This window comes from Mesoplodon mirus, assembly GCF_964341445.2.
Source record: "Mesoplodon mirus genome assembly, chromosome: 9".
Taxonomy (NCBI): domain Eukaryota; kingdom Metazoa; phylum Chordata; class Mammalia; order Artiodactyla; family Ziphiidae; genus Mesoplodon; species Mesoplodon mirus.
In genome coordinates, this window is record NC_138985.1 from 93742326 (window position 1) to 93769027 (window position 26702).

Genomic DNA, 26702 nt, shown 5'->3' on the forward strand with positions numbered 1-26702 from the left:
ATAAATATTTTATTTCAATGTATCATTTACTTTTTAGTTTTGTTTATATATTTTTATGACATTTTAAAATGTAATCAAATCTATTAGTATTATCCTTTGTGACTTCTTTCTCAGCTTTATTAGACAGAGATGGTTTTCACATGACAACCACATTTTAGAAAAGAATGCTTTAAGACATTATGTTCTTTTAAATTCCTACTGGCTTTCTTACAGTCAAAAAGTAAAATTAACAGAAAGAGAACAACAAATACTCCACTAAATATGTAAGTATCGCATCCTAGGTTTTAACTATTCACATACCTGCTTGTCACAATTATGACATCCTCAGAGATGGTAGCCATTTCTTTGATAGTAAGGTAGCACATTCTTCTCAATGTTTGCTGAAAAATTATTTATAAAAGGCAACAGGTTATTCATAAGGAAATGGTTTTTTAAACTGTTTGAAGTGAGGACCCCAAGTAAATATATTTAGAAAGTTATTCTTAGAAAGATTCTCATCTACCCAAAAAGTCCTTTTAAAAGTGCCTGTATGGGCTTCCCTGGTGGCGCAGTGGTTGAGAGTCCGCCTGCCGATGCAGGGGACACGGGTTCGTGCCCCGGTCCGGAAAGATCCCACATGCCGTGGAGCGGCTAGGCCCATGAGCCATGGCCGCTGAGCCTGCGTGTCCAGAGCCTGCGCGTCCGGAGCCTGTGCTCCGCAATGGTAGAGGAAGTCTCTATATTGACATAAAACATTTAGTATCACTTTTCCATATATAACATACATAACTACTGATCTATTGCATAAATGCCTGTTAACATCTGCAGCTAAACAGTAAGTGATTGCCCATTAGAGAAAGTATTTTATGATTCATAAAGGATGCATGATAATAGAGTTGCTTATTATGAATATTATCCTCTTAATGTATATACCAACTTCAAAAAACAGGTCCTGGGCTTCCCTGGTGGCGCACTGGTTGAGAGTCCACCTGCCAATGCAGGGGACACGGGTTCGTACCCCAGCCTGGGAAGATCCCACATGCCGCGGAGCGGCTGGGCCCGTGAGCCATGGCCGCTGAGCCTGCGCGTCCGGAGCCTGTGCTCCGCAACAGGAGAGGCCACAACAGTGAGAGGCCCACGTACCGCAAAAAAAAAAAAAAATAAAAAAAATAAAAGTGCCTGGATGAGGGGACTTCCTTGGAGGTCCAGCAGTTAAGACTCCTCACTCCCAATGCAGGGGCCCGGGTTTAATCCCTGGTCAGGGAACTAAGATCCTGCATGCCACAAGGCATGGCCAAAAAAAAAAAAAAAGAAAAAAAAAAGGCCTGGATGAGAAAATATTCAAAATTCTAGTATTTCCTAAACACAAGTAATTGATGCACTAACAGTAGAAAACACCTAGATGAAAATTCAAAAATTCAGTTAATTACATGGGTCTTTATACAAAAAGACCCAAACTGTGACTCTGACAATGTAAGTCCAAAGACAGGTTTTTCAAAGTGCTAAAGGCTTGTCCTAGAAAATGTATTTTTTAAATTCTTTAAAAATATATACAGAGAGACATGCAGACTCTGTTTTCCTCAGTTCAGCATATTTTTCCTTTAGGTATTTGTGGTTGTACAACTACTATTTTCAATTATCAAGATTTCTAGATGGATACCTGGATCCAAAAGAAGTGTTAGATAAACTTCCGCCCACCCTTTCTCCTCACCTGGATCTCCGATTTTATTCATAAACACTCATACTCAGTGCTCAAAGCCTTGGTTCCTCTAGCCTGTCTAGCCTCATCCTCTACCAAGTAACTTCAAATTTCTTATAAGTAGTGAAACTCAAATACATCAGACCCAGCTCCAGAGTCCAAGCTGTACAAAGGATCTGTTGGAGACTACTGAGCCCATTAAGTAACAGGCAGAACAGAGTGAGGATTCTCATGGTGATTAAACACAGAAAAAATCACCCCAGAATGAGAAAGGCAGCATGGAGCAGATAATGAGGCATATCACATCCATATGAAGCTACTATGAGACAAAAGCAAAAAAAATGACAATCAAAACTTCAGAGCAGGGCTTCCCTGGTGGTGCAGTGGTTGAGAATCTGCCTGCCAATGCAGGGGACATGGGTTCGAGCCCTGGTCTGGGAAGATCCCACATGCCGCGGAGCAGCTAGCCCCGTGAGCCACAATTACTGAGCCTGCGCGTCTGGAGCCTGTGCTCCGCAACAAGAGAGGCCGCGATAATGAGAGGCCCGCGCACCGTGATGAGGAGTGGCCCCCACTTGCCGCAACTAGAGGAAGCCCTCACACAGAAATGAAGACCCAACACAGCCATAAATAAATAAATAAAATTTTTTTTTTTAAAAATTGTTTAAAAAAAAAAAAAAAAAAAAAAACCTTCAGAGCAGAAGAAAATTTACACTCCCCCCCAAATAAAAATCCACCACGAAGCAGAATAAAACTAGAGATCCAAAAAAATTTAGCTAAAGCACAGAAAATGGAGGCTCAACACTGTTAGTCACTGGGGAAATACAAATTAAAACCACATTTCATATACCACCTCACACCCACCAAATTGGCTAAAATTAAAGAGTGACAATGTAGTGTTGACAAAGATGTGTTTTTAACTACTATACTGCCTAAACAAATACACAGAAATGCTGAATAAAACAGGAAAAAATTTTATTACATAGCCAAGGGAAAATGAAGGGAAATTTACAGGTGCCAAAAATGGAAAAACACACGACTCATAGCCACAGAAGTACAAGCCCAGGGTCTTGCATAGGATAAAGTATCTAAAGTCTACAAAAGACGGGATTCTAGAAGGTATATTCTTCAGGCACGGGGAAAATTATTCTAGATAATAACTCAGAAAGACAGTAAGGAATGAAGAGTAAAAAAAAAAAGAAAGCGGTAAACAGTAACAAGACAGAGTGGTATTGGCATAAGAATGGACAAATTTATCAATGGAACAGAAAAGACAACCCAGAAATATACCCACATAAATATAGTAAACTGATCTTTGATAAAGGAGCAAAGGCAATACAATGGAGTAAAGATAGTCTCCTCAACAAATGGTGCCAGAACAACTGGATATCTGCATGCCAAAAAGATGAATCTAGACGCAGACCTTACACTCTTCACAAAAATTAACTCAAAATTGACCACAGACCTAAATGTAAAATGCAAAACTATAAAATTCCTAGGAGAAAACCTAGATGATGTTGAGTATGGTGATGACTTTTTAGATACAACACCAAAGGCATGATCCATGAAAGAAATAATTGATAAGTCAGCCTTTATTACAATTAAAAACTTCTGCTCTGCAAAAGACAATGTCAGGAGGATAAGAAGATAACACAGACTGGGAAAAATATTTACGGAACACATAACTGAGAAAGGACTGTTATCCAAAATACACCAAACCCCACCCCAAAACAAAAAAAAAACTCTTAAAAGTCAAAAATAAGAAAAACAACCTAATTTTAAAATGGGCCAGAGACCTTAACAGATACCTCACTTAAGAAGAAAAACAGAAGGCAAATAAGTATATGAGAAGATGCTCCTCATTATATGTCATCAGGGAAAGGCAAATTAAAACAGCAAGCTACCACTACACTCCTGGTAGAATGGTCCAAGTCAGGAACACTGACAACACCAAATGCTGATGAGGAGGTGGAGCAACAGGAACTCTCATTCACTGTTGGTGGGAAATAAACATGGTACAGCCTCCTTAGAAGATAGTTTGGCCATTTCTTACAAAACCAAACATACGCTGAACATGCAATCCAGCAACTGTGCCCTTTGATATTTACCCAAAGGAGTTAAAAACTTATGTCCACGCAAAACCTACACACAGCTGTTTATACCAGCTTTACTCATAATTGCCAAGCTTGGAAGCAACAAAGATGTCCTTTAGTAGGAGAATGGATAAACTATGGTACATCCAGACAACAGAATATTATTCAGTGCTAACAGGAAATGAGCTATCAGGCCATGAAAAAACATGGAGGAAACTTAAATGCGTATTAGTAACTGAAAGGAGTCAACATGAAAATGCGACATGCTGTATGATTCCAACTATATGACACTCTGGAAAAGACACAACTATGGAGACAGTAAAAAGACCCGTGGTTGACAGGGGTTGGGGGAGGGAGGGAGTTAGGGATAAATAAACAGGCAGAGTACAGAGGATTTTTAGGGCAGTGAAAATACTCTGTATGATATTTTAATGATGGATATATGTCATTATACATTTGTCCAAACTCACAGAATGTACAACACCAAGAGTGAATGTAAACTATGGACTCTGGGTTATAATGATGTGTCAATGTAGGTTCATCAATTGTAACAAATGTACCACCCTGGTGGGGATGTTGATAACAGGGGAGTCTGTGCATGTGTAGGTAAAATCTCTGTACCTTTCTCTTAATTTTGCTATGAACCTAAAACTTCTCAAAAAAAAACAGTCTTTTTTTAAAAAGTGGTAAAGACATGGGTAAATCTCAATAACAACAAAAATCCCACAAAAATAATGTATGATATATAAATATATATATGTATATGTAAATGTTTGTGCATGTGTGTGTGTATGTATGTGTATGTGTGTGTGTGTGTATATATATATATATATATATATACACACATGCAGATTACAGATGGTCCCCAACTTCAATGGTTCAAATTATGAGTTTTCGACTTTACGATGGTGCAAAAGTGATAAGCATTCAGTAGAAACCATACGTCAAATTTTGAATTTTGATCTTTTCCCCATCTAGCAATATGCTGTACAATACTGTCTCATGATGCTAGGCAGCGGCACTTAGCTGCAGCTTCCAGTCAGCTATGCAATCACAAAGGTAAACAACTGATACACTTACAACTATTCTGTACCCATACAACCATTCTGTTTTTCACTTTCAGTAGTCAATAAATTATATAAGATATTCAACACGTTATTATAAAATAGGCTTTGTATTAGATGATTTTGCCCAATTATAGGCTAGTGTAAGTGTTCTGAACACGTTTAAGGTAGGTTAGGCTAAGCTATGATGTTCGGTAGGTTAGATGTAATAAATGTACTTTTGACTTATGATATTTTCAACTTACAACTGGTTTATTAGAACAACTTAAGATGGATTTATCAGAGCTGTTTTAATGTCATTGTCTGCTAATTCCACCATCTTTATCATTTCTGGGCTTGTGCCTGTTGATCCTTTTTCTCCTCGTCTGGATAATATTTTCCTGCTTCTCTGCATACCTGATAATTTTTTATTGAATGCTGTACATTATGAAGTTTCTGTTGTTAGGAGCTGGATTTTGTTGAATTCTTTTACATAGTGTTGCACTTTACTCTGTCATGAGGTTAAGTCACCTGGGATCAGTTTTTCACTTTTGAGGCTTGTGTATAAGCTTTTTAAAGCCTTAGTCTAAGGCTAATATATTCCCATTACTAGGGTGTACCTTTCTGAGAACTATACACAATGACAAGGTCTTCCCACTCTCACTGGTAGGAATATGAATTATTCTCAGCACTGTGTCCTGGTGATTCTTTCTTTGGCCTTAGGTAGATTTCCTTTTACATACGCACAGACCAGTTCTTATCTAAAGATTCAAGGGAAGACCCTCAGCAGATTGCTGGAACTATCTCTTTCCTTTCTTTCTTTCTTCCCTCCTTCCCTCTCCCCACACCTCCTTCCTCTCTAGTACTCTGTCCTACAAGTTTAAGATTTCTTGGCTTCCCCAAACTCCATCTGTTTTCTCTGCTCAGAGAGAGATAGGTAGGCTCCTTTTCAGTATGCCCTCCCTAACCTGAGAACTGTAATCTGCCCCTAGGAAATGAACTAGCACAACCCTAGGTTTTTCTCTTTCTTCAGATCATAATCCTGGAATGCTTGTTAATCTGATTTCTGAAAAACTACTGTGTAATATATATATATATATGTATGTGTGTGTGTGTGTGTGTATATATATATGTATGTATTTTTTTCTAGGTATTTATGATAGCAGGGTAAATCTAGCCCCTTTACTTCATCATGGCTGGAAACAGACAGAAATGTGTTCTTTTGTTTTTTTGGCCTTGTGGCTTGCAGGATCTTTGCTGCCTAACCAGGGATTGAACCTGTGCCCTCAGCAGGGAAAGCGTGGAGTCCTAACCACTGGACTGCTGAGGAATTCTCATAAATGGGTCTTAATATCAAAAAATATGGTGAATTATCTAGTTACTCTTTTATTATTGATTTCCAACACTAATCCAATGTAATTAGAGAACATAAGATACACAATTTCATTCATTTGAAATTTGTTGCATCTTGTTTTATGGCTCAGTATATAGCCAATTTCTGTAAATGTTCTTTATGTTGTTCATTTACATTTAATGCGACAATGATGTATTTGGGTCTATATCTACTATCTTATTATATAATTTATGTTTGTCCTGCTTCATCTATCTTTCTTTTCTTTTCCTTCTTCTGGCTTGATTTTTTATCGTGTGTGTGTGTGTTGTGTTTTTTGTTTGTTTGTTTTGCACAATTAAGTGCACAGTTTGGAAGAGAAAAACAATACAGAAAAGTCAATGAAACAAAAAGCTGGTTCTGTGAAGAGATCAATAATATTTATAAACCTCTAGACAAACTTCGCAGGAATAAAAGAGAGAAGATACAATTTACCAATATTGAAGTGAAAAAAGAGATATCACTACAGATCCTCAAACATTAAAAGAATAAGGAGATATTACAAACAGTTTTATGCCAATGAAGTTCAACAATTTAAATGAAATGGACAGATTCCTTGAAAGACACAAACTACCAGAGATCACTCAAGAAGACAAATAATCTGAATAGCAGCATATCTATTTCCTTTTAAAGTAGTTAATTATCAAAAACCTTCCTAAAATGAAGATGGTTTCATCAGTGAACTCCATCAAACATTTCAGGAAAAATTAATAATGATTCTACAAAAACTCTTCCAGAGAGCAGAAGAGGAAGAAACACTTCTCAATTCATTTTATGAAGCCAACATTACCCAAATACAAAACCCAAGAAAAAACTATACATAAATATATTTCATGACCATGGACTCAAAATCCATAACAAATTTTAACAAACAGAAAACAAAGATTTTATATTTTCCAGGAAAATAAATGCATCTCACCATATTAATATACTAAAAAAGAAAAACCACAATAATTCAATGGATATAGAAAAGACATTTGACCAAATTCAATACCCATTTATGGAAAAAAAAAATCTCCCAGCAAACTAGGAATAGAAAGGAAATTCCTCAACCTGATAAGGGTCACTTATGAAAAACTTGGAGCCAGCATCACATTTAATGGTGAAAGATTAAATTAAATACCTTTCCTCTAAGATCAGGAACAAAGCAAGGATGTCCTCTACCATCATTTCTATTCACACTATACAATAGTGCAAGAAGACAAAAAGGTAAGATAAACAAATAAAAAGCATACAGGGCTTCCCTGGTGGCGCAGTGGTTGAGAGTCTGCCTGCCACTGCAGGGGGCACGGGTTCGTGCCCTGGTCCGGGAGGATCCCACATGCCACGGAGCGGGTGGGCCCGTGAGCCATGGCCACTGAGCCTGCATGTCTGGAGCCTGTGCTCCGCCACGGGAGAGGCCACAACAGTGAGAGGCCCGTGTACCGCAAAAAAAAAAAAAACATACAGACTGAAAAAAGTAAATCCTAAGGAATCTCCCAAAATACTCCTAGAAGTAATAAATAAATTTAACAAGATCACAGGAAACAGGTCAATATATAAAAATCTATTTAATCTCTATAGACTACCTACAAACAATACAAATGCAATAGTATAAAAATGTTAACTGCTTTGGGGATAAAGTTCACAAAATATGTATAAGACTTGTATGCTGAAAGCTACAATACTGCTGACAGAAATTAGAGACCTGAATAAAGGGAAATATATACCATGTCTATGGAGTAGAAAACTCAATAATGTTATAATATCAGTTCCCTTCAAACTGATCTTTTTTTTTTAATTTTCTTGAAGTATAGTTGAACATATTGATCTTTAGAGTCAATGCAATCTCCATCGACATTCCAGCAGGCCTTTTTTAATAGAAATGGACAGGTTGATTCTAAAATGCATAGAGGAATGCAAAGAACTTAGAAGAGCCAAAACAATTTTGAAAAAGAAAAAAATAATAATAAAATAGGAAAACATGCACTAACTGATTTAAAACTACTATAAAGCTACAGTAATCAAGACAGTGTGATATTGGAATAAGAATAGATATATATATATCAATGAAAAAGAATAGAATGTTTCAATATGCCATTGTAACGCAATCATCATTATTTCTTCCTCCTCCTCCTCCCTCCATATTGGTATGCAATTATTCCAGTAGAATTTGATGAGAAAAGAAAGGAGGAGGAAAAGGAGGAGGAAGAGGAAAAGGTGGAGGAAGAGGAAGGAGATGAAAAGAAATTCAACCCTCACTTTATATCATGTACAAAAATTAACTCAAAATGATCATAAAGCAATTTAAGACACAAAAACTACAAAATGCTTAGGGAAAAAGCATAGGAGAACATCTCTGTGACCTTGGGTTAGGCAAAGATTTCTGTAATACACATCAAAAGCACAATCCATAACAGGAAAAAAAACCCTGATAAACTGGACTTCATCAAAATTTAAAACTTCTGTTCTTTTTAAAGACTAAGAAAGTGAAAAAATAAGACACAGACTAGGAGAAAATATTTGGGAAACATCTGATAAACAACTTCTATCCAGAATACATTAAGACCTTCAAAACTCAATAATAAGGAAATATACAACCAAATTATTAAAAATGGGCAAAAGATATGAACAGATCCTTCATCATGGAAGATATATAGAAGGCAACAAAAGCACATAAAAAGATTTTGAGATAATTAGTCATTTGGAAAATGCAAATTAAAACTACAAAGAGATACTACTACATACATATTAGAATGACTAAAATTAAAAAACACACAAACAAACAAACAAAAAACATATAATACCAAGTGCCGACCAGAATGTAGAGCTACTAGAAGCTTCATACAGTAATGGGGAGAATGGTACTGTCACTTTGGAAAATGGGTTGGCAGTTTCTTACAAAGTTAAACATATATACACCTATCATATGACCCAGCAATTCCACTCCTAGGTATTTACCCAAGAGAAATAAAAACTTACATTTAAAAACTTATACATGAATGTTTATAGCAACATTATTCATAACCACCAAAAAACGGTAACAAACCAAATGCTCTTCAGCTAATGAACAAATAAACTGAGGTACATCCATACAACAAATTACCACGATGAAATAAAAAGGAGTAAACTGACACAAAAAATAACACGGACAAATCTCAAATGAATTATGCTAAGTGCCTGAAAAGAAGACTCAAAAGGCTTCATATAGTATGATATCATTCTTATGACTTCCTGGAAAGGCAAAACTATAAGGAAAGAAAAGAGATTACCGTTTTCCTGGGCCTGAGGATGTGAGGAATAGATCATATAGTAGGGAACTTTTTGGAGTGATGGAAATGTTCTAAATCTTGACTGCAGTGATGATAATACTACTGTATGCATTTGTCAAAACTCATAAAACCATACCCTAAAAAGGGTGAATTTTACCATTTGTATATTATACTTAAAAAAAAAAAAGAAAAAGAATGCAGTGTTGAGTGAATGAAAAGGCAAGCCACAGACTGGGATCTGGGAAGGAGAAAATATTTACAAAACACCTATCTGATGAAGGTCTTGTACTCAGAAAATAAAAACAGCACCTACAACTCAATGAGCAGAAGATAAACAACCTGATTTTTAAAAAAAAATAGCTAAAAGATTTCAACAGACACTTCACCAAAGAAGATAAACGGATGGCAAATAAGCATATATTTGCTTAATACATGCTTAATACATTCATCATTCAGGAAATGCAAACCCAAGAATGCCACTTCTGGATACTAACCAAAGAAAATGAAAACATAGGTCCACACAAAGACTTGTACTTGAATATTTTTAGCAGCTTTGTTTATAATATCTATAAACTGGAAACAACCCAAATATCCATTAACTTGTGAATGGATAAAGACAGACTACCTCCATACAGTGGAATACTACTCAGCAATAAAAATGAACAAACTACTGATACATACAAAAACTTGGATCAATCTCAAAAGCTAAGGGAAAGAAACAAGAAATAAAAGTCATAAATGACTATATACTATATGATTAAATCTAAATGAAATTCTAGAAAATGCAAAACTATGTTGTCAGGAAGTAAATCAGTGATTGCCAGGTGCTTGGGGTTGAGGAAGGAGATAGACAACTAAGAAATAATGGGGCACATTCTGGGATGATGAAAAGTTTCTGTATCATGACTGTGGTAATTGTTCCATGACTCTATACACTGGTCAAAACACAACTGTACACTTAATTGGTGAATTTTATTGTATATTTAAGCTGATTTTTAAAATTAAAAAAACAAAGCAGATTTTTTAAAGGCTAAAGTAAAGTTTTAAACCTATAAATCAATAGAAGGAATATAAATAAGCAAAGAATATAAACAGACAATTCACAGAGGAGGAAAGTAAAATGGCCATTAACTATATGAAAAGTTTCAATTTCAGCAGTGATATGTCAATGCAAATTAAAACCACAAAGAGATGCCATATCACCTTCTTGTGAATGGCAAATATTTAGATCAGATAATAAGAAATTATTATTTGGAGCAGGTAAGGATTTGGAAGCAAACCAGTGTAAATTAGTACAACCCTTTAAGATCAATTTGGCAAGATCGTATAAATAGCATTACCTAGAAATTCCACTTAGAGGCATCTAACCCAGAAAAATTCTCTATGTGCACAAGAAGACATGTACATAAACATTATGTGTAATGTCATTTGTAATAGCAAAAAAGCAGAAGCAACTTATAGATCTACCAATGGGAGAATGGATAAATAAATAAGAATACTGGGGCTTCCCTGGTGGCACAGTGGTTGAGAGTCTGCCTGCCGATGCAGGGGACATGGGTTCATGTCCCGGTCCGGGAAGATCCCACATGCCACGGAGCGGCTGGGCCCGTGAACCATGGCCGCTGGACCTGCGCGTCCGGAGCCTGTGCTCCGCAACAGGAGAGGCCACAACAGTGAGAGGCCCGCGTACAGAAAAAAAAAAAAGAATACTGTACATTCACACACTGGGATTCCATACAACAGTAAAATAGAATAAAGTAAAAGTACTTGTAGCAAGTGGGCAGATCTCAAAAATATATTAATTTTTTAAATTGCAAGATAATATGAAGATGAAATCATTCAGATTATATTTTAAAACACAAAAATACTAAGTATAGATTATGGATACAAACAGATATAATATATAAACACAGGAGGATACCAATCTCAAAATAATTATTACCCGCTGGGAAAGGAAGGAGCTCCACATGCCGCTGGCAAAACCCCCTCATCTTCCCCGCAAAAAATCATATCCTCAATTCCATATTCTGCCTAAGGGACCATCAAAACAGATCACATCATGCTGTTCATGGTTACTAAACCTCAGTCACTACAAAAATAAAATAAAATATCCTGGTCATTACTCATCTCCTGGACACTGGATGAGCACCTAATCTGACTCCATCTTCCATCCCTCCACAAATTCCAAACCCCTTCAATCAGGTTCTCTAGCACTTTCAACAGCAAAACTCCTTATATCCTTAAACTCTTCTCTAAACATTCCCTTCTTTTCTCTGAGACCTGGCTCTCCCCTGAGGATTCGCCTGCAGCCCTCTCAAATGGTGTCCATTTCTCCCTCGTGCCAACAGGCCAACAGGTAGGGAAGCTGTTCAAGTTGATCCTCATTGCCTCTGCAAAATCACTGCACTGACTTCTTTCACTGTACCTCTTTCATCCCTAAAAAACTCTGGCTTTAAGAGTTATGCCATTAAAAAAAAAAAAGCTTATGTCATTAGACTGCATCACTTGCCACCACTGCTGGCTGCATATATAGACCCCAGGTTACTTCCCTTATTTAAAAAAAAAATTAGTACTTTGTTTACTATCACTATTTCCAATAAAATCCCAGTAATAATTGGTGATTTTAATATCCATACAGACAGAATTTCTAAAACTCTGAATATTCCATGGAGTCGACCTCTTCTCCAACAATCGTGTCCTCCTTCCTATTGCAATTACCCGCTTCCATTGTCACAGCCTATATCAATAACAGTACCCCTTTTGTATTTCATTTCCAAGCATTCGCTCTCCAACCACCACTCCTGACTCAACTCTTTCACTCCATCATGACCTACAAGCCATTGATTCCATCAACTCTTTACTGTCCCAATCAGCCCCCGGTCTTACTTGCCTCCTAACCAAACACAGACTCCACAGTCAATATTTCAATCACTCAATTTCCTTGCTCCTCCCTCTGTTTACTAACATGGCAAAACCCCAATCTTGATTAAATCCCATCTTTAACTGTTCCATGCCTTAACCTGAAGCTTGTAGCTGGAGAAAAACATTCACCATGCTACCTGGGAATACTTTAAATTCATGACCACTAACTTGAAGGGGCCACACGTCCTGTCCAACAATCCTACATTTCCCCAATCCATTTCCTAGAAAACTACTTCATGTCTTCTTCTCTTAATACAACCTCTGTGCTAGAGGCTTCGAGTTTGTCCTCACGCTATTTCTTCCCTGCTCTGCGTCCTCTTCCCTGCTCCGTGTCCAGCTCTTCTTCCCAACTGCCAGCCCCGTGAGCAGCGACAGCCTCGGGCCTACCACAAGACACGTGAAGCAGCCTTCCACAACTTTTATGATAGTCTCTCTCCGTGACCCCACTCTCCAGCAGCTTGAAATGCCCAGTTTTCTAGTTTAATTCCTCTAATAAATAATTAAATAATAAACACAGTAATTCTGCTTCCCTGACTGAACCCCAAATTTTGGTACAGGAAGTGATTAAAGGGAAACAGGGCCTTAAGGATAGGAATCTGAAATTGCTTTTCTGACTTGATAAAAGGAATTAATGACCATCTCCAGTGGTAAAGGGGACACTAGTCATCCATGGCATGCCGTGGCAACATACTTAAATCATCACCTACAGACAAGTATAATCAAGGACTATAGAAGACAAAGGTTTGGGTAATCAACTAGTTGCTGCCATAGAACATTTTTGTAAAAATGAGTTGTATAATGGGCTAGTTCCTTCTAAGTACACTGGCAAACTAGGTAAAAGAAAATGCTAAGCTCAGAGTTTTGAATTCACAGCTTAAGGTCTATGTCAGGGACTAGGAAACATCCATAATGCCTTAATAGAAAGCCTCATGCCATGTGGACACAGGGCTGAGATTTCTGAAAAGTATATCCTGCAGGTGACTGAATTACAATGCAAATTCAATTTACCCCCGTGAGCCATTTTACGTTAAAGTTAGGACCACGATTGGCAAGGAGTGGGGCCCTGAAAATTGGAATGGGGACATATGGGCAGATTCTGATGAAGCTAAGTACCTTGAACCTCTAAATTCCTCCAAGCCTCCTGGGCAAGCAGAAGCAGTCCTTCATACCCTGTCTGAGGAAATTAGGCTCCATTTGCCTGAAGAATGTGCACTGACTTTCCCTGAGATAGTTGCCTTACATGGGACGCCAATGTTCCTGAGGACCTAATCCCCAAACTGCTCACTATCTAGACACATAACCAGACTCAAATCCTATAAAGTCCTCAGGGTCAGGCACAAAATGTGGCCTGTGATGATATGCAGTACATACCAAAAGAACTGCACAATTTGGCCAATTTACGTTAACAGAAAGCTGGGAAGTACAGATCCCACAATCCCCTTCTCTGATGGTTCTGAGTCAGAGCTGGGCAAAAAGGAAATATGTGCCACATTTGGAAGACAGAAGTGAAGCAGACATCATGCTTGAAAGTCAGGGTGGTCGAAGGTAATGAGAGACAGATGCAGAGGTGCTGGCAGCTTTAGTTTGTCCTCACTCTTCTTTTTCCCTACTCCATGTCCTCTTCCCCACTCTGCATCCAGCTCTTCTTCTCATCTGCCAACAGCAACCCCAGGCCCACCAGAAACTCGACTAAGAACTTAGAGATGTGATAGCTATGTCCTCTGACTTCTATACCAGTCCACCTTTGCAGTGTCACGCCAGAAGCTGGATATAAGCAGTCTTTATGACCGCACGGTAGATCTGTGAGTGAACAGCTTTAAACTATATACTTTCATTCTTTCATTTTCATATGTCCTTTAATGAACATTTATAAATTTTATGAAGAGAAAATTTTTAAGTAATTTTAAACATTTCAAGCAACTTTCCCTAATTTGGAGCACTCTAAGTTCCCCCAAGGAAAACAGATAAAAGGAGCTTTTTTCAGCCTAAAAGAATTAAAAAAAAAAAAAAAGACTTACATCATTAGATTGAAACAATCGAGTCATCGCAAAGAAGGCTTCTGTGGCTTCCGTAGTTCCAAAGTGTTCACCCTAAGTAATTTAAATTAAGTTTAAATTAAAACAATTTCTTAAACTCAACAAAAATTAAGGATTTTCCATTTATTTCTGCAAAGATCTTTGAGAACTCAGGAAAAACTCTCTGTATAAACATTGTGCCTCTTTGCTATTTTTCTGGCTTTTAATTTATAAACCTACATAGCCATTTATCCATTTCTTATTTAAAACAATCCATTATCATACACCATGCTTTTATGAAAGTTCTAGAACAGTGGTATCTAACTTTTTAGCAGGAACTATTTTAAATTCCCTGAAAAATTGTGATTTACAAGGAGATAGAAAATGATAGTAAGTTGACTTCCTTATCAGAACAGGATGTTATTGTTACACTGCCTAAGAGCAGAGATCATACCTTCTACATTTCTATAATCCAATGCCTGACATATCATAGGAGCATAATAAATATTAAACTGTAAAGAACTATTAGGAATACCAGAAAACATGGTAAAAAGGGACCAACCAAAAGGGCAGGAATCAGATGAATTATATAAAAGTAAGGTTTATAGGGCTGCTGATACATCGCAAGACACTGGCTCAAGCCCCTAAAAACATGCTTTGGATCAGAACTTCAATGTGCTTAATAAATCATCAGAGGATCTTCCCAAAATGCAGATTCTGATTCGGTGGCTCTGGTGTGAACCCTGAAATTTTCCATTTCTAATTAGCTCCCAGTGTTGTGAATGCTGCTGATCTGGGAACCACGTATTTTTGAGTAGCGAGGTGTTAGATAACGTATTGGGTTGGCCAAAAAGTTCGTTCGGCTTTTCCTGTAAGATGTAACAGAAAAACCCAAACAAACTTTTTGGCCAACCCAATATTTTATTAATAGTCAAAACACTGCAGATCACAGACCACCTGAAACATTACCATTTCAATATTTAACTTCTTCATTAAAAACAATCCTATAGGGGCTTCCCTGGTGGCACAGTGGTTGAGAGTCCGCCTGCCGATGCAGGGGACACAGGTTCATGCCCCGGTCCGGGAAGATCCCACATGCCGCGGAGCAGCTGGGCCCGTGAGCCATGGCCACTGAGTCTGCGCGTCTGGAGCCTGTGCTCCGCAATGGGAGAGGCCACAACGGTAAGAGGCCCGTGTACCGCAAAAAAAAAAAAAAAAAAAAAAATTCTATATGATATGTTAGGCTCAATCACTTTTCAGGGCTTCAGCTCTCATAAAAAATATAACTAGTCAATCGTCATAGGTATAAGAATAAACAAATTTTGAAGAAAAACCCTGAAAGTTTAGGATGAAAGAGAAAGTATAAGAGTTTACAATTACTTAAGTCAGAGTACCCAGCTTGCTCATCAGCAAGAGATTTCCCTTACTTTCTTTCATATTTAGAGAACATACAGACACCCATCTACTTGTCAGTCATACTAGTACAGTAAATCCTAAGTCCCTACTTTTTGACTTGAAACTCAGAGAATATACGGATATGTCAACTCTAGTAGAAACTTGTAAGTATTTTTCCATAAAGCACTACCAAGAACTAGGCAAAAGATAAAGTTCCCAAATCTGTTCACCTAGTTGACTGTTGATCAGACTGTGTGGGTAACTTCCTTATCAAGATAATTATATGTTTCAACATGAGTTGCCCATCAAAGCAGTATTGGTCAATGTAAAAATATATGCTACTCTGAACCAACTTTAACTACTCAAAATTCTGCTTATAGACTGGAGTTCCCCAACTTGGACACAATGTATGCTATGAAAAGTTAAATCAAACTGACTTTGCATTAAATGTTTCTAATATAATACCACACGAGGATATATGTTTGTGAATAGATATATTTTATTTAAAAGCATGTTCTTGTTGCTCTGCCTCCATTTGCAAGCTACAAAACTTCATGTCTCTGGATGAGGTCTTCAGTCATGAAGCACAGTAAAGTAAAAATATTCTCATGGAATTCAAATTGGAAACCACAGTCTTCTTAGCACCATATGTAAACCACCTGAGGTAGGGGTGTGTGTGTTTGTGTGTGTGTGTGTGTGTGTGTGTGTGCGTGTGTGTGAATCTAAGAAACAGACTCACATTTTCTAAGGCCCTAGACTAAAAATCATGAGATTTTTTAGTCTGAAGCAAAAAAAACAAAAAAACACACAAGAAACAAACAAACAAATAAATAAATAAAACCACACACAAGAAAAAAAATTAAATAAATAACAATAAAGAGCAAGTGGGGGACTTCCCTGGTGGTGCAGTGGTTAAGAATCCGCCTGCCAAAACAGGGGACATGGGTTCGATCCCTGGTCTGGAAAGATCCCACATGCTGTGGAGCAACTAAGCGCCACAACTACTGAGCCTGCACTCTAGAGCCCACGCGCCACAACTACTGAGTCGGCGCGCCACAACTACTGAAGCCTGCGCACCTGGAGCCTGTGTTCCTCAACAAGAGAAGCCACGACAATGAGAAGCCCGCACACCACAACGAAGAGTAGCTCTCACTCGCTGCAACTAGAGAAAGCCTGTGCACAGCAACGAAGACCCAATGCAGACAAGAATAAATTAATTAATTTAAAAAGAAAAAAAAGCACAAGTGGGATCTATGTTTCACGAGTGCAAATATTTTTGTTGGTTTTGTCTGCTACGTCCCCAGTGCCTAAAACAGTGCATAGAACACAGCAGGTATGTAATAAATATATATGCTGAATGACCGAATGAAAACTATTCCTGAATGTTTACTATGTGTCCAGGACTATTCTCAGTGCCTCACATTTACTGTATCATTTAATCATTATAACTTTATAAAACAGGTATTATCATAATCCCCATTTATAGAAAAAGACATTAAGGCACAAAACAGTTAAGCGCAGAATCATACTGCTAGCGGTGGAGTAGGGAAAATAAATACAGAAATACCTTGCAGATACTGTGGGTTCAGTTCCAGACCACAGCAATAAAGTGAATACTGCAATAAAGCACGTCACAGGAATTTTTTGGTTTCCCAGTGCGTATAAAAGTTATGTGTACACTATACTGTAGTCTATTCTGTGCAATAGCATTACGTTGGAAAAAAAAACAATGTACATACCTTAATTTAAAAATACTTTACTGCTAAAAAAATGCTAACCATCATCTAACAATGCAGGGTTGCCACAAGCCTTCAATTTGTAAAAAAAAAATGTAATAAAATATAATAAAATGAGGTATGCCTGTATAAAATTTGAATATTAAAATCAAAGCTTTAAAATATTAATATAATATACTCCCCCCAAAAGGATAAAATATCTATCTGGAATTTGTATAAGATTTTGCAATATATTTTTATTTTCTGAACATATCTAAACAACATGTTTTAATATTAACTAATACTTGTTAAATTCAAATCAACGTTGAGATCCTACTATGTGCTTAGCTGATTTGGTACCTCATGAATAAAAAACAAATGTCTGTCATACTCCTCGTCCTCAAGAAATTTTACATATTATTATGTTAATCGAACACTGTAAATTTTAAAATTAAGTGAATTTTTTTTTTTTTTGCGGTACACGGGCCTCTCACTGTTGTGGCCTCTGCCGTGGCGGAGCACAGGCTCCAGATGCACAGGCTCCGGACGGGAAGGGTCAGCGGCCATGGCTCACGGGCCAGCCGCTCCGCGGCATGTGGGATCTTCCCGGACCGGGGCACGAACCCGTGTCCCCTGCATCGGCAGGCGGACTCTCAACCACTGCGCCACCAGGGAAGCCCTTAAGTGAATTTTTAAAAAATAAATAATTACACTTGCCAGAAAGTACTTCACTGCATGTCATGTATTTCTATTCCATGACACAAATCTGAGGAAAATCAAAATAATTTACCTGGTTCAATAAGTAAAGAATCTTTGTAAGAATATGCAAACATCTTCTTGGATTAATGGGCGTTTCGTTGAATATACGAGCCTGTGGAAACAAAAGCACTGCTATATATATTTTCTATCTTTGCTATCACAGATTACAGAAAATCAACTTAAATAAAGACTATTATACATTTTAATCACAGTATCCAAATAATGTTGCTTACAGTTTTCAATTTATTATGTTATATAATAAATTATTAGATGTGGCCTAGGTTTTCCATTCTATACTCACTCCCTTAGGTCTGCTACTTCAACTTGTGGGCTTTATCTATTAAGTAAGAATCACAATATTTATCTACATCATTTGAATACAATAGGCTTAATATCTATAACTTCCTTCAATAACCTTGCACTAAACACCTCCTTTGGTGTTTTATTTAAAATTCTCAACGTGTGACAGAGTCTACATATTTTTGCATTTCTATAAGCTCTAGACCCTCCTATGACAAGTAACCCCTCTTCTTTTTCCCTCAAGTACATATTCTTTGGACTCAGTTACATTCCTTAATTCTTATTTTGGATCAGAGCATTCCGGGACTCTTCGTCCCCCATTCTAAAATGGAATAGAAAAGAAAAAAACACACTATACTTCCAAGCCATACCTCCTGTAAGACAGCACTCTTCTCCAGATGCCGAAAAGGATTGGAGCCACTACCTATGTTATAGGGGAAAAAAAAATGCCTTTAATAGCTGTCCTACACAAACTTACTTTCTACAGAAGGGTATTGAATGCTTGGGAAATCTCACCCAAGTGAGGTGACCACTTGGATTTCACAGTGATAATCATTACTAATATGCATACAAACTGATTAAAATCCTTCTCATTGTGACACTAGCTCTGTCTGCTATCCTGTAAGATCCTGTACTTCTCTTTTGCAGAAACCCTGCCTGAAACGAGTGTATTCTTGCCCTGCCTTCTTTTTATATGAATGTTAGAAATATCTGTCATGTCCATACAACTAAAATTAATGAGACTGTGGTAGGGTCCTTTGGATTTCCCTAAAGGAAAGCACTATTTTATGCGTTTCTAACATTTACTGTGAGGAGTTTATCAGAGAATTAGATACACGTCAAGCTGGAAGGGGCCACAGAGGTTTACTAACCCAACCCTGGACCACACTTAGAGCAGCTATCAAGCACTGAGGGTTTTTTTTGGGGGGGGGGTGTTGTTTGCTTGTTTTTGTTTTTTGAGGTGACTTGGCATCTTCCTCATTTACTCTGGACCAAAGACGGGTATCAAGATGCAACTCACTTTTGGATGCTTGAGTATTAAACAAGCTAGGTACCACGGAGCAGGCTTGCCCGCACGGAAGCGGACAAAGCAGAGGTCCCCAGGGAGACTGCAAGGTACAGACACCACAAAGTTCACAAACACACTCAGTCCCGTCAATCCCAGACCCACCGTGGGCCTTGCACTACCAGCACCCCACCCCACCCCGCCTCTCGCAAGCGCACACTCACTACCTCCGCCACCTGCCATGGGCCGGACTCTGGTGGGCAGCCCACCCCTGGCGAACTGGAGCAGGTGGCTCCGAGGAGCTGCGCCGGAGGAGGGGGCTGGGGGCGGGGCCGCCGAGTAGCCCGAGGCTGCGCGCGAGCGCCCGGGCACTCGCGCGCGACTTGAGGGGAGGTTCCGGCGCCCGGGGGAGGGGCTAGGGGCAGGCCCCCGGCTAGAGCGGAGTGGGTCGGAGGAGGGGCTGGGCTCCAACTCCGGCCCTCCGACACACCGGCACCCACGCCCCCAGGTCCGCAGTCCGCGAGAGCAGGTAGCGGCGGGCAGGGGAAGGGGACCCCGCGGCTGAGGGTGGGCGTCAGACGCCCCGCGCGTACCAGACTCCTCGTCCTTCTTGTCGAATTTTTTAATCATCTTGGACGACTTCCCAGCGCCCAGACCCACCGCGACCGTCCCAGGCGCCGCAGCCAGCAAGCGGAAGAAGCTGCAGGAAGGTCGGCCCCGTGCTCTGGCTCCGGTTGGGCCGCGGTCCCGTCACTCGGAGAGAAGGCCCGCCCTCCCCGGCAGTCGCCGGCCCCTCTCAACCCCAGGGGACGTGGCCACGCCCTCGCCTCCTCCCCAAGCCCGGCGGAGGCGGGGCCAAGGGTGGGCTCCCCGGGGCCGCGTCCCCGTCCCTACGGTGACAGATCGCAACAGGGGACTCACCACGGCCCACCCTGCAAGCGACCCGGCAGCCCACGCCCGGAGAGGGCAGAATGAGATTTTATTTGGTTGGCACGCCCTAAATGGCGACTTCTCCAGGCCGCTCAGCCTCTGGAGATGAGGCGAGGGGCATGTAGGGCTTGTTTTCATTTAATGACAGTGGCTTTTTTTATAATCCACTGCTGGGCCCTTCCGTTGCGGAACGCGCTCTCTCCTGGCGCGGTTCTGGTGGGCTTCTCTTCCAGGAGTGATGAAACGGTTAATGGTTCCCAAATCATCTGGGAAGTTGGCAGGTTGCTCCCTGACTTCTTGGAGACTGCAACGAAGCACAGGGCACCTTCGTGAACGTGGATTTCCAGAGGGTTTAGGACACTTAATGTGAGACGTAAAAAGAGACCCGCTCGGAGAGCCGAGAAAGCTGGTCTTTACTCTGAGCAAGAGGATAGGTTTTGGACCACGGACTACCATTCCAACCTTCTTTATAATTCTTCCCTTCATCAACACCCACCAGTTTAGGGTCTTCCCTATTTAATCCCACCCCTTTCAAACGATTCCATCTGTGGCCATTTTGACGCTTACATAAGTGAAGGTACTTTCACTTGTATATTCATATTCCTCTTAGCCTTTTCAGTTCTCCTGTCTGAGAGTGTAACTAAGAAACTGTTTCTACCTCTGGCTTCACTGTCATCACTTTTTCCAGATTCTCTTTCAACTTCTCCCCTTCTTGGACACCTCCGTTGTGGGCTCTTCTTGCTCCCATCCCTCCCCACCCCCCATTTTGAAGCATTATGCCTTGTAAATATCCCTTAAATTTGTTTTCTTATTCCTACTGCTGTCAACTTAATTCGGGTCCTATCTGTTTGTTTCTTGGACAGCCTCCTAACCAGCCTTCATGGCCCCCATCCAAGCAATTCTCTATGTAATCTTTCTTTATTTGGGAGCCTGGTAAACATGGAAAATTATTGATGGAAGGAGGAGTTGCTAGGTTCTCTTTTAGTTGAAGTAGAGACACTTTCAACTTCACAGTAGACTGTCTTTGTTTAGGAAAAGCATAATAATGGGCCCTTTAGATACATAAGTAAATATCCTCTCATTTTTCTTGAGGGAAACTGTAAAGTCACCATAATTCTAATAAATGCTGCAGACGGAGATGTTAAGTGTTCTGTTTAGAAATGTAAACTGGGATACCTTAACAGAATCATGCCCTTGAAAAATCAGAGAAATTCTAATCCAGATTAGATTCTAGACTGGAGAAATTCTTCCTTCCAATATAGATTTAAGCTGAACTGCTGATATCCTGCATATGGTATCATTTAAGATTTAACTCTGACTAAATGTACTATTATGTTTGCCTTATCTGGCTTATAAAGCTCAAAGCTTGCTTTCCATGTGGAGTTTCCCTTGAAGGAAATAGATGTTCCTACTTATTTATTCTGGGGGCTGAAAATAAACAGGCTTAGGGGAAGGAGCTACCTTTTCCCCTTCCTTGGGCCAAGGGTATTGGGATCCTAGGCAGAGACAGTGCTGGTAAGCCGAGAGACTCCCAAGAATGGATAATGTGCTGGGGGGGCCTGTTGGGAAGTATGAAGGGACTGAGGGGGGGTTGAGGCTGAGCCTAAGAGTGTCCCCTTTTAAAGCAAGATAAATGACTCTCTGCCATCCTTTAATTTTTCTTCACATCTATGAAGTGTTATTTAATATCACAGCTTGGTTTTAGCTGTATATGGGGAGTTAAGAGAGGCAGGAGGGATGTCAGGTGGTGTGGCAGATAGGTACAGAAGGAGCAGAGACACTTGAAGAAGCCAGGTAAGGGATGGTACGATATGACCTCATACCTCTGGAACTGTGACTGTTTGAGCTGAGGATGGCTGGCAATCACTAGGATGGCCTTGTAGAACAGGGAAGCATACCTTAGGGAGTTCCAGAAACTGCTCGAGGAGAGCAGTCCCGTAGGAGAAATGAACCTTATCTTGGAGCCATAGGCTGGTGAAGTCTGGGGAGCCATCGATTATACTTCTAAGACACAAATGTGTGTTCAGCGCTCTGCAATGTTTCAGTGGGTCCCAACCGCCTGCTGGATAAAACCTAAGCCCTTATTTATACAGATATACAAAGCCCTTCATGACCTGGCCCATCCATCTGTCTTACATATAGAAAGTGCTATTATTATTGGTGCTTGATAAATATCCAACACTAGTAAGTGCCCCATAAATGTTGCTAAATGAATGACAATTTGTGAGGAGCATTTTTGTTGTACCCCTTCCTTACAACCTTATCCCAAACCTCTTCCACGCCATAGCCTGCCTCAACCCCAAAGAGACTCATGGACCTCTGAGCCTCATAGCTTATCCTTTGGCCCTTCTAGAACAGTTTTCCTCGAAGTGTGATATGCATACCACTGGGTAGTTTTAGGTGATACGTAGATAAACATTTTAAATTTTAATTATTATGGGACTTCCCCGGTGGCGCAATCGTTGAGAATCCGCCTGCCAATGCAAGGGACATCGGTTCGATCCCTGGTCTGGGAAGATCCCACACGCCGCAGAGCAGCTAAGCCCGTGCGCCACAACTACTGAGCCTGTGCTCTAGAGCCCACAAACCACAACTACTGAGCCCTTGTGCCACAACTACTGAAGCCCGTACGCCTAGAGCCCGTGCTCCACGACAAGAGAAGCCACCGCAAGGAGAAGCCCTCACACCGCAACGAAGAGTAGCCCCCCGCTCGCCGCAACTAGTGAAAGCCCGCACTCAGCAACGAAGACCCTACACAGCCAAAATAAATTAATTTTTAAAATGTAATTATTATGAATTTGATTAAATGTTTGAGAGAAATGTATAAGAGAAAAAAACCCATGTGATTAGTATATCAAACCCATGATGTCGATATAGTATTAATTAGGACAAAAAAAATAATTTGAAAGAAAAACATTAAGTAAATAACAGGGCAAATAACTCATTGACCAAAACTAGTAAAGTGGTAGGTGATGTAGTTTGGAAAACGCTATGCGGAAAACACTATGCTAGAGCTTTCTTGAAATGTGAGGATTTAAACAGGGTGGAAAGCCTAGCACCACCTGGGCCTCTGTCAGTTCTTGGCTTCCATGCTAAAAGGAAAACTGGTCTCCAGAACCTCCAAGAGAGATTTGCCCTTATCTCTCGTCCCCATAGTTTGTCCCTCCTGCCCACATCTCCATCCCATAAACCATTGTTTTGATAGAGAGGACCTTACCATCACTCCTCAGATCTCTTTTATAGACTGGAGCAAAGTTGAGCTGAGGGTACATTTTTTTCTGTTTTCTCAAAGCATAGACCTTTGAATACTTCCCTTCACTCTTGAAATCTTTGTCCGTGGAAAACCTTAACAAAGAAAGTTCATTTAGTAGATCCTAGGGTGAGGGATTAATGGAACCACTGACTGCATTCTCAGATTCTGGGGGAGAAGAAAGGACAGTAGGATTTGAGAGTGTTCATTGGTACAGAGTGGGAGTATTGTTCAGTGGAAGGGATGCTTCTAGAACCTAGCATTGTAAACCTATGAAGGAACTCCAGAATCTCCTCTCTCCTCTCCAAACAAGATATAAGCTGCTCCTATAACCAGTTCCAAATCAAATCTCATACATAGCAAATTGTTCCTATATCACAACCCTTAACAGGCACTGAGGGAAAATTTTTTTTGTTGCTTCCTCAAAGCATAGACCTTTGAATACTTCTCTTCACTCTTGAAAATCATTCTTGTGAAAAACTTTAGTTTTGCATTACTGTTTCTCTGTTGCTAAGGTAGAAGTGTGGTTGGGGATCATGTAGGGAAGCTGTCCTATTATTATACAGTTGTCCACATTCCGTACAACCAAAAAGTGTTTGTTAAATCGTATTGGAAAGAGATAGTGACACGAATAAGGAAAAGGTAAGAAAGAGCCAGGACTTCACCTAAACCATTGTTCTCTCTTGGATTTAGGGTCTTCCAACAGTGTCACAGGGAAGATTGGTTTCAGCCCAGATCTTAACTTTTTTTTCTGATACATCAGAGGTAGGAAGAAGTTCTCAGTGGGCTTGTGCTGATGACTTTCCTGCAGCAAAGGGAAGAAGAGTAAGTGAGGGAGTTAGCTGAGTCCCCTGGACTTACTGACCTAAGCTCCTGGACTAAGCTCCAGTTCCCCTAAAATCATGCAGCAAAACCTGCCGAAGAGGGAAGTAGGGATGCAGAAACCCAAAGAAGAGAAAACAGTTCCCTGAGTGGGCTAATACCTGTTTGTTTCACAGCCAGATGATTTGTCCAAAGTTAGGTCAGTTTCCTAAGAAATCAATTAAGCTTGCCCACTAGCCCTTCGTAGTAAATGGAAGACAAATTTCCCAGGTTTTGAGAAGGATTCAATTAGTGAATTGCTTAGGAAACCAAACATTTGGTAATAAATTGGGAAATAGATCCATGGGATTCTACCCACCTTTCTTGGAGATGGCTGTCTCATTCACATCCCATTCTCTGTCTGCAGTGAAAATGCCACAGAGTGGGATGTTTTCTGTGGTAATAATTTCATCATTATTAAAGTCATAGAATCAAAGACTTTCAGAAAGGATCTTAAAGGCCATCAAGTCTAACCATTCATCTGACACTCTTATTCCCTCCATAGTAACACTATCAAGTGGTCAATCTTCCTATATCTAAAAACCCAGCTTACTTCATCTTTGATCAGCTGATTGCTATCCCCTATAACTTCTACCCTACAGTCCAAACAGAATAAATCTAGTGTCTCTTCCACAGAATCCTTAAAGAATTTGAAGAAATCTATCACGTTCCTCCTGAGCGCCCTCTCTCTTCCAGGCTCAACATTGCCAACATTTTGAACTTTTTTTTTTCATATGACATGGCTTTGGGTTCACTGTTCTCCTGATTTCTCTCATTTTCACTCATTTGAGAAAGTTACAATTTATATTTACACATTATGTTTATAATTATATTTATATAATATGTGGCAATTTGAAATGAAAACAATATGCTAGGTGTAGCAACTGCAGGACACATCCTATTAAAGTCTCTTCAAATGTCATTGCTGCTTCTGAGAGCCTTCCCTAACTACACTACCTAAAATCACCACTCACACCCATCACCCTCCATTCCCTTATCCTGCTTTTTGGGCACTTATCACATTATACATTATCCTTGCGATTGTTGGCTTGCTTATGGTCTTCTACCTCACTGGAATTAAACTTTGACTTAGTCACTGATAGATCCTTACTACCCCATAACGTTGCCTGGTACATAGTAAGTGCTCAATAAATATTTGTTGAATGAATAAAAGAATGACAATTAATGAATGAATAACCAAACTAATTAATTGACCTGTACTGAACTTTTTTGCTCAGAATTTTCAAACCTCTTTTTTAAAAATGCTTGCTGCTGAATCAACTCTTTTCAATTCTGTACTCATTCTCTTTAAAGTCTTCCAGTTTTGAGGAACAGGAATTCATTTAAGTTACCTCAATTAATAGGGGTTTTACAGTAGCAGCATGTGTGCCTAGGACCTAAGACACAGCTCATAATCTGGCCACAAAAGAGCAGAAACCTTAGCAGAGCTAGACCTTAGAGCAGAAAAACAAAAATAAAAAACTTATCTGGAATTCAAGGCAGCACTATCTAGGACCACTACTGCATGAGTTTGTCTATCTTGTCTCATATCATTTAGCATCATGTCATTAACACGCTTCCTACTTTCTTCCTGTCTGCTTCCTTCTGTCTCTAGTGTTCATTCCTTACCTTTACCCTGCATATCTTTTTTTCTACCCACAGCTTCTGCTTATTCATTTCTACTTCAAGCTGCCCCTACCTTCTTCCTCATGGTTTGACTTTTTTATGGCCTTCCTCTACATGCCCTTTCAGGTTTTATTCCCACAGCCTCAATCTTTTCCTTTCCCAATTCAGATGCCTGGAAGCAAGAATATGATTAGCTCAGGGATTTTGGTTGTTGATAAGTTACAAAACCGAGCAGGACCCTGTGTGGCTCCTGGGCACAGAAGCCTTTCTGTCCCCCATTTCTTGTTCATAGGGAACAGACTCCAGCCTCCAGCCTCCATGACCTTCCTTGAGTTCCAAAGGGAAGATTTGAACAGTCGCTAATCAAGGGAGGAGCAGCCAAGAAACCACCTGAGGTGAGATTAAAGGGACCAGAGAAGCTCATCAAGACCACCTGAGATTAAAGGAGTGCAGGCCCTGCACACACCC

General features: G+C 39.7%; 2 protein-coding genes across 3 annotated transcripts in view; both read right to left on the minus strand.

Moving 5' to 3' along the window:
• The window catches only part of COPG2 (COPI coat complex subunit gamma 2), a 138900-nt gene extending 118612 nt beyond the window's left edge, over positions 1-20288 (minus strand). Inside the window, exons 1-5 of one of the 2 annotated variants that reach the window (XM_082633065.1) lie at positions 20161-20288; positions 18933-18985; positions 18293-18373; positions 14396-14467; positions 301-380 (exon numbers count right to left, since the gene is read on the minus strand). In XM_082633065.1, the coding sequence (XP_082489191.1) occupies positions 301-380; positions 14396-14467; positions 18293-18373; positions 18933-18985; positions 20161-20197 (323 nt within the window). In that variant the 5' untranslated portion in view covers positions 20198-20288. Of the gene's footprint in view, positions 1-300; positions 381-14395; positions 14468-18292; positions 18374-18932; positions 18986-19794; positions 19930-20160 lie in introns of those variants that run through there. The other variant, XM_082633066.1, reaches the window with a different exon arrangement.
• Positions 20289-20538: 250 nt separating this feature from the next.
• Positions 20539-26702, minus strand: part of TSGA13 (testis specific 13) — a gene marked incomplete at its 5' end in the record, with an annotated part of 39161 nt that continues 32997 nt past the window's right edge. Inside the window, 3 exons of the mRNA XM_082632247.1 lie at positions 20539-20801; positions 23715-23842; positions 24413-24552. Coding sequence (XP_082488373.1) covers positions 20632-20801; positions 23715-23842; positions 24413-24552 — 438 coding nt within the window. The 3' untranslated portion in view covers positions 20539-20631. The remainder of the gene's footprint in view (positions 20802-23714; positions 23843-24412; positions 24553-26702) is intronic.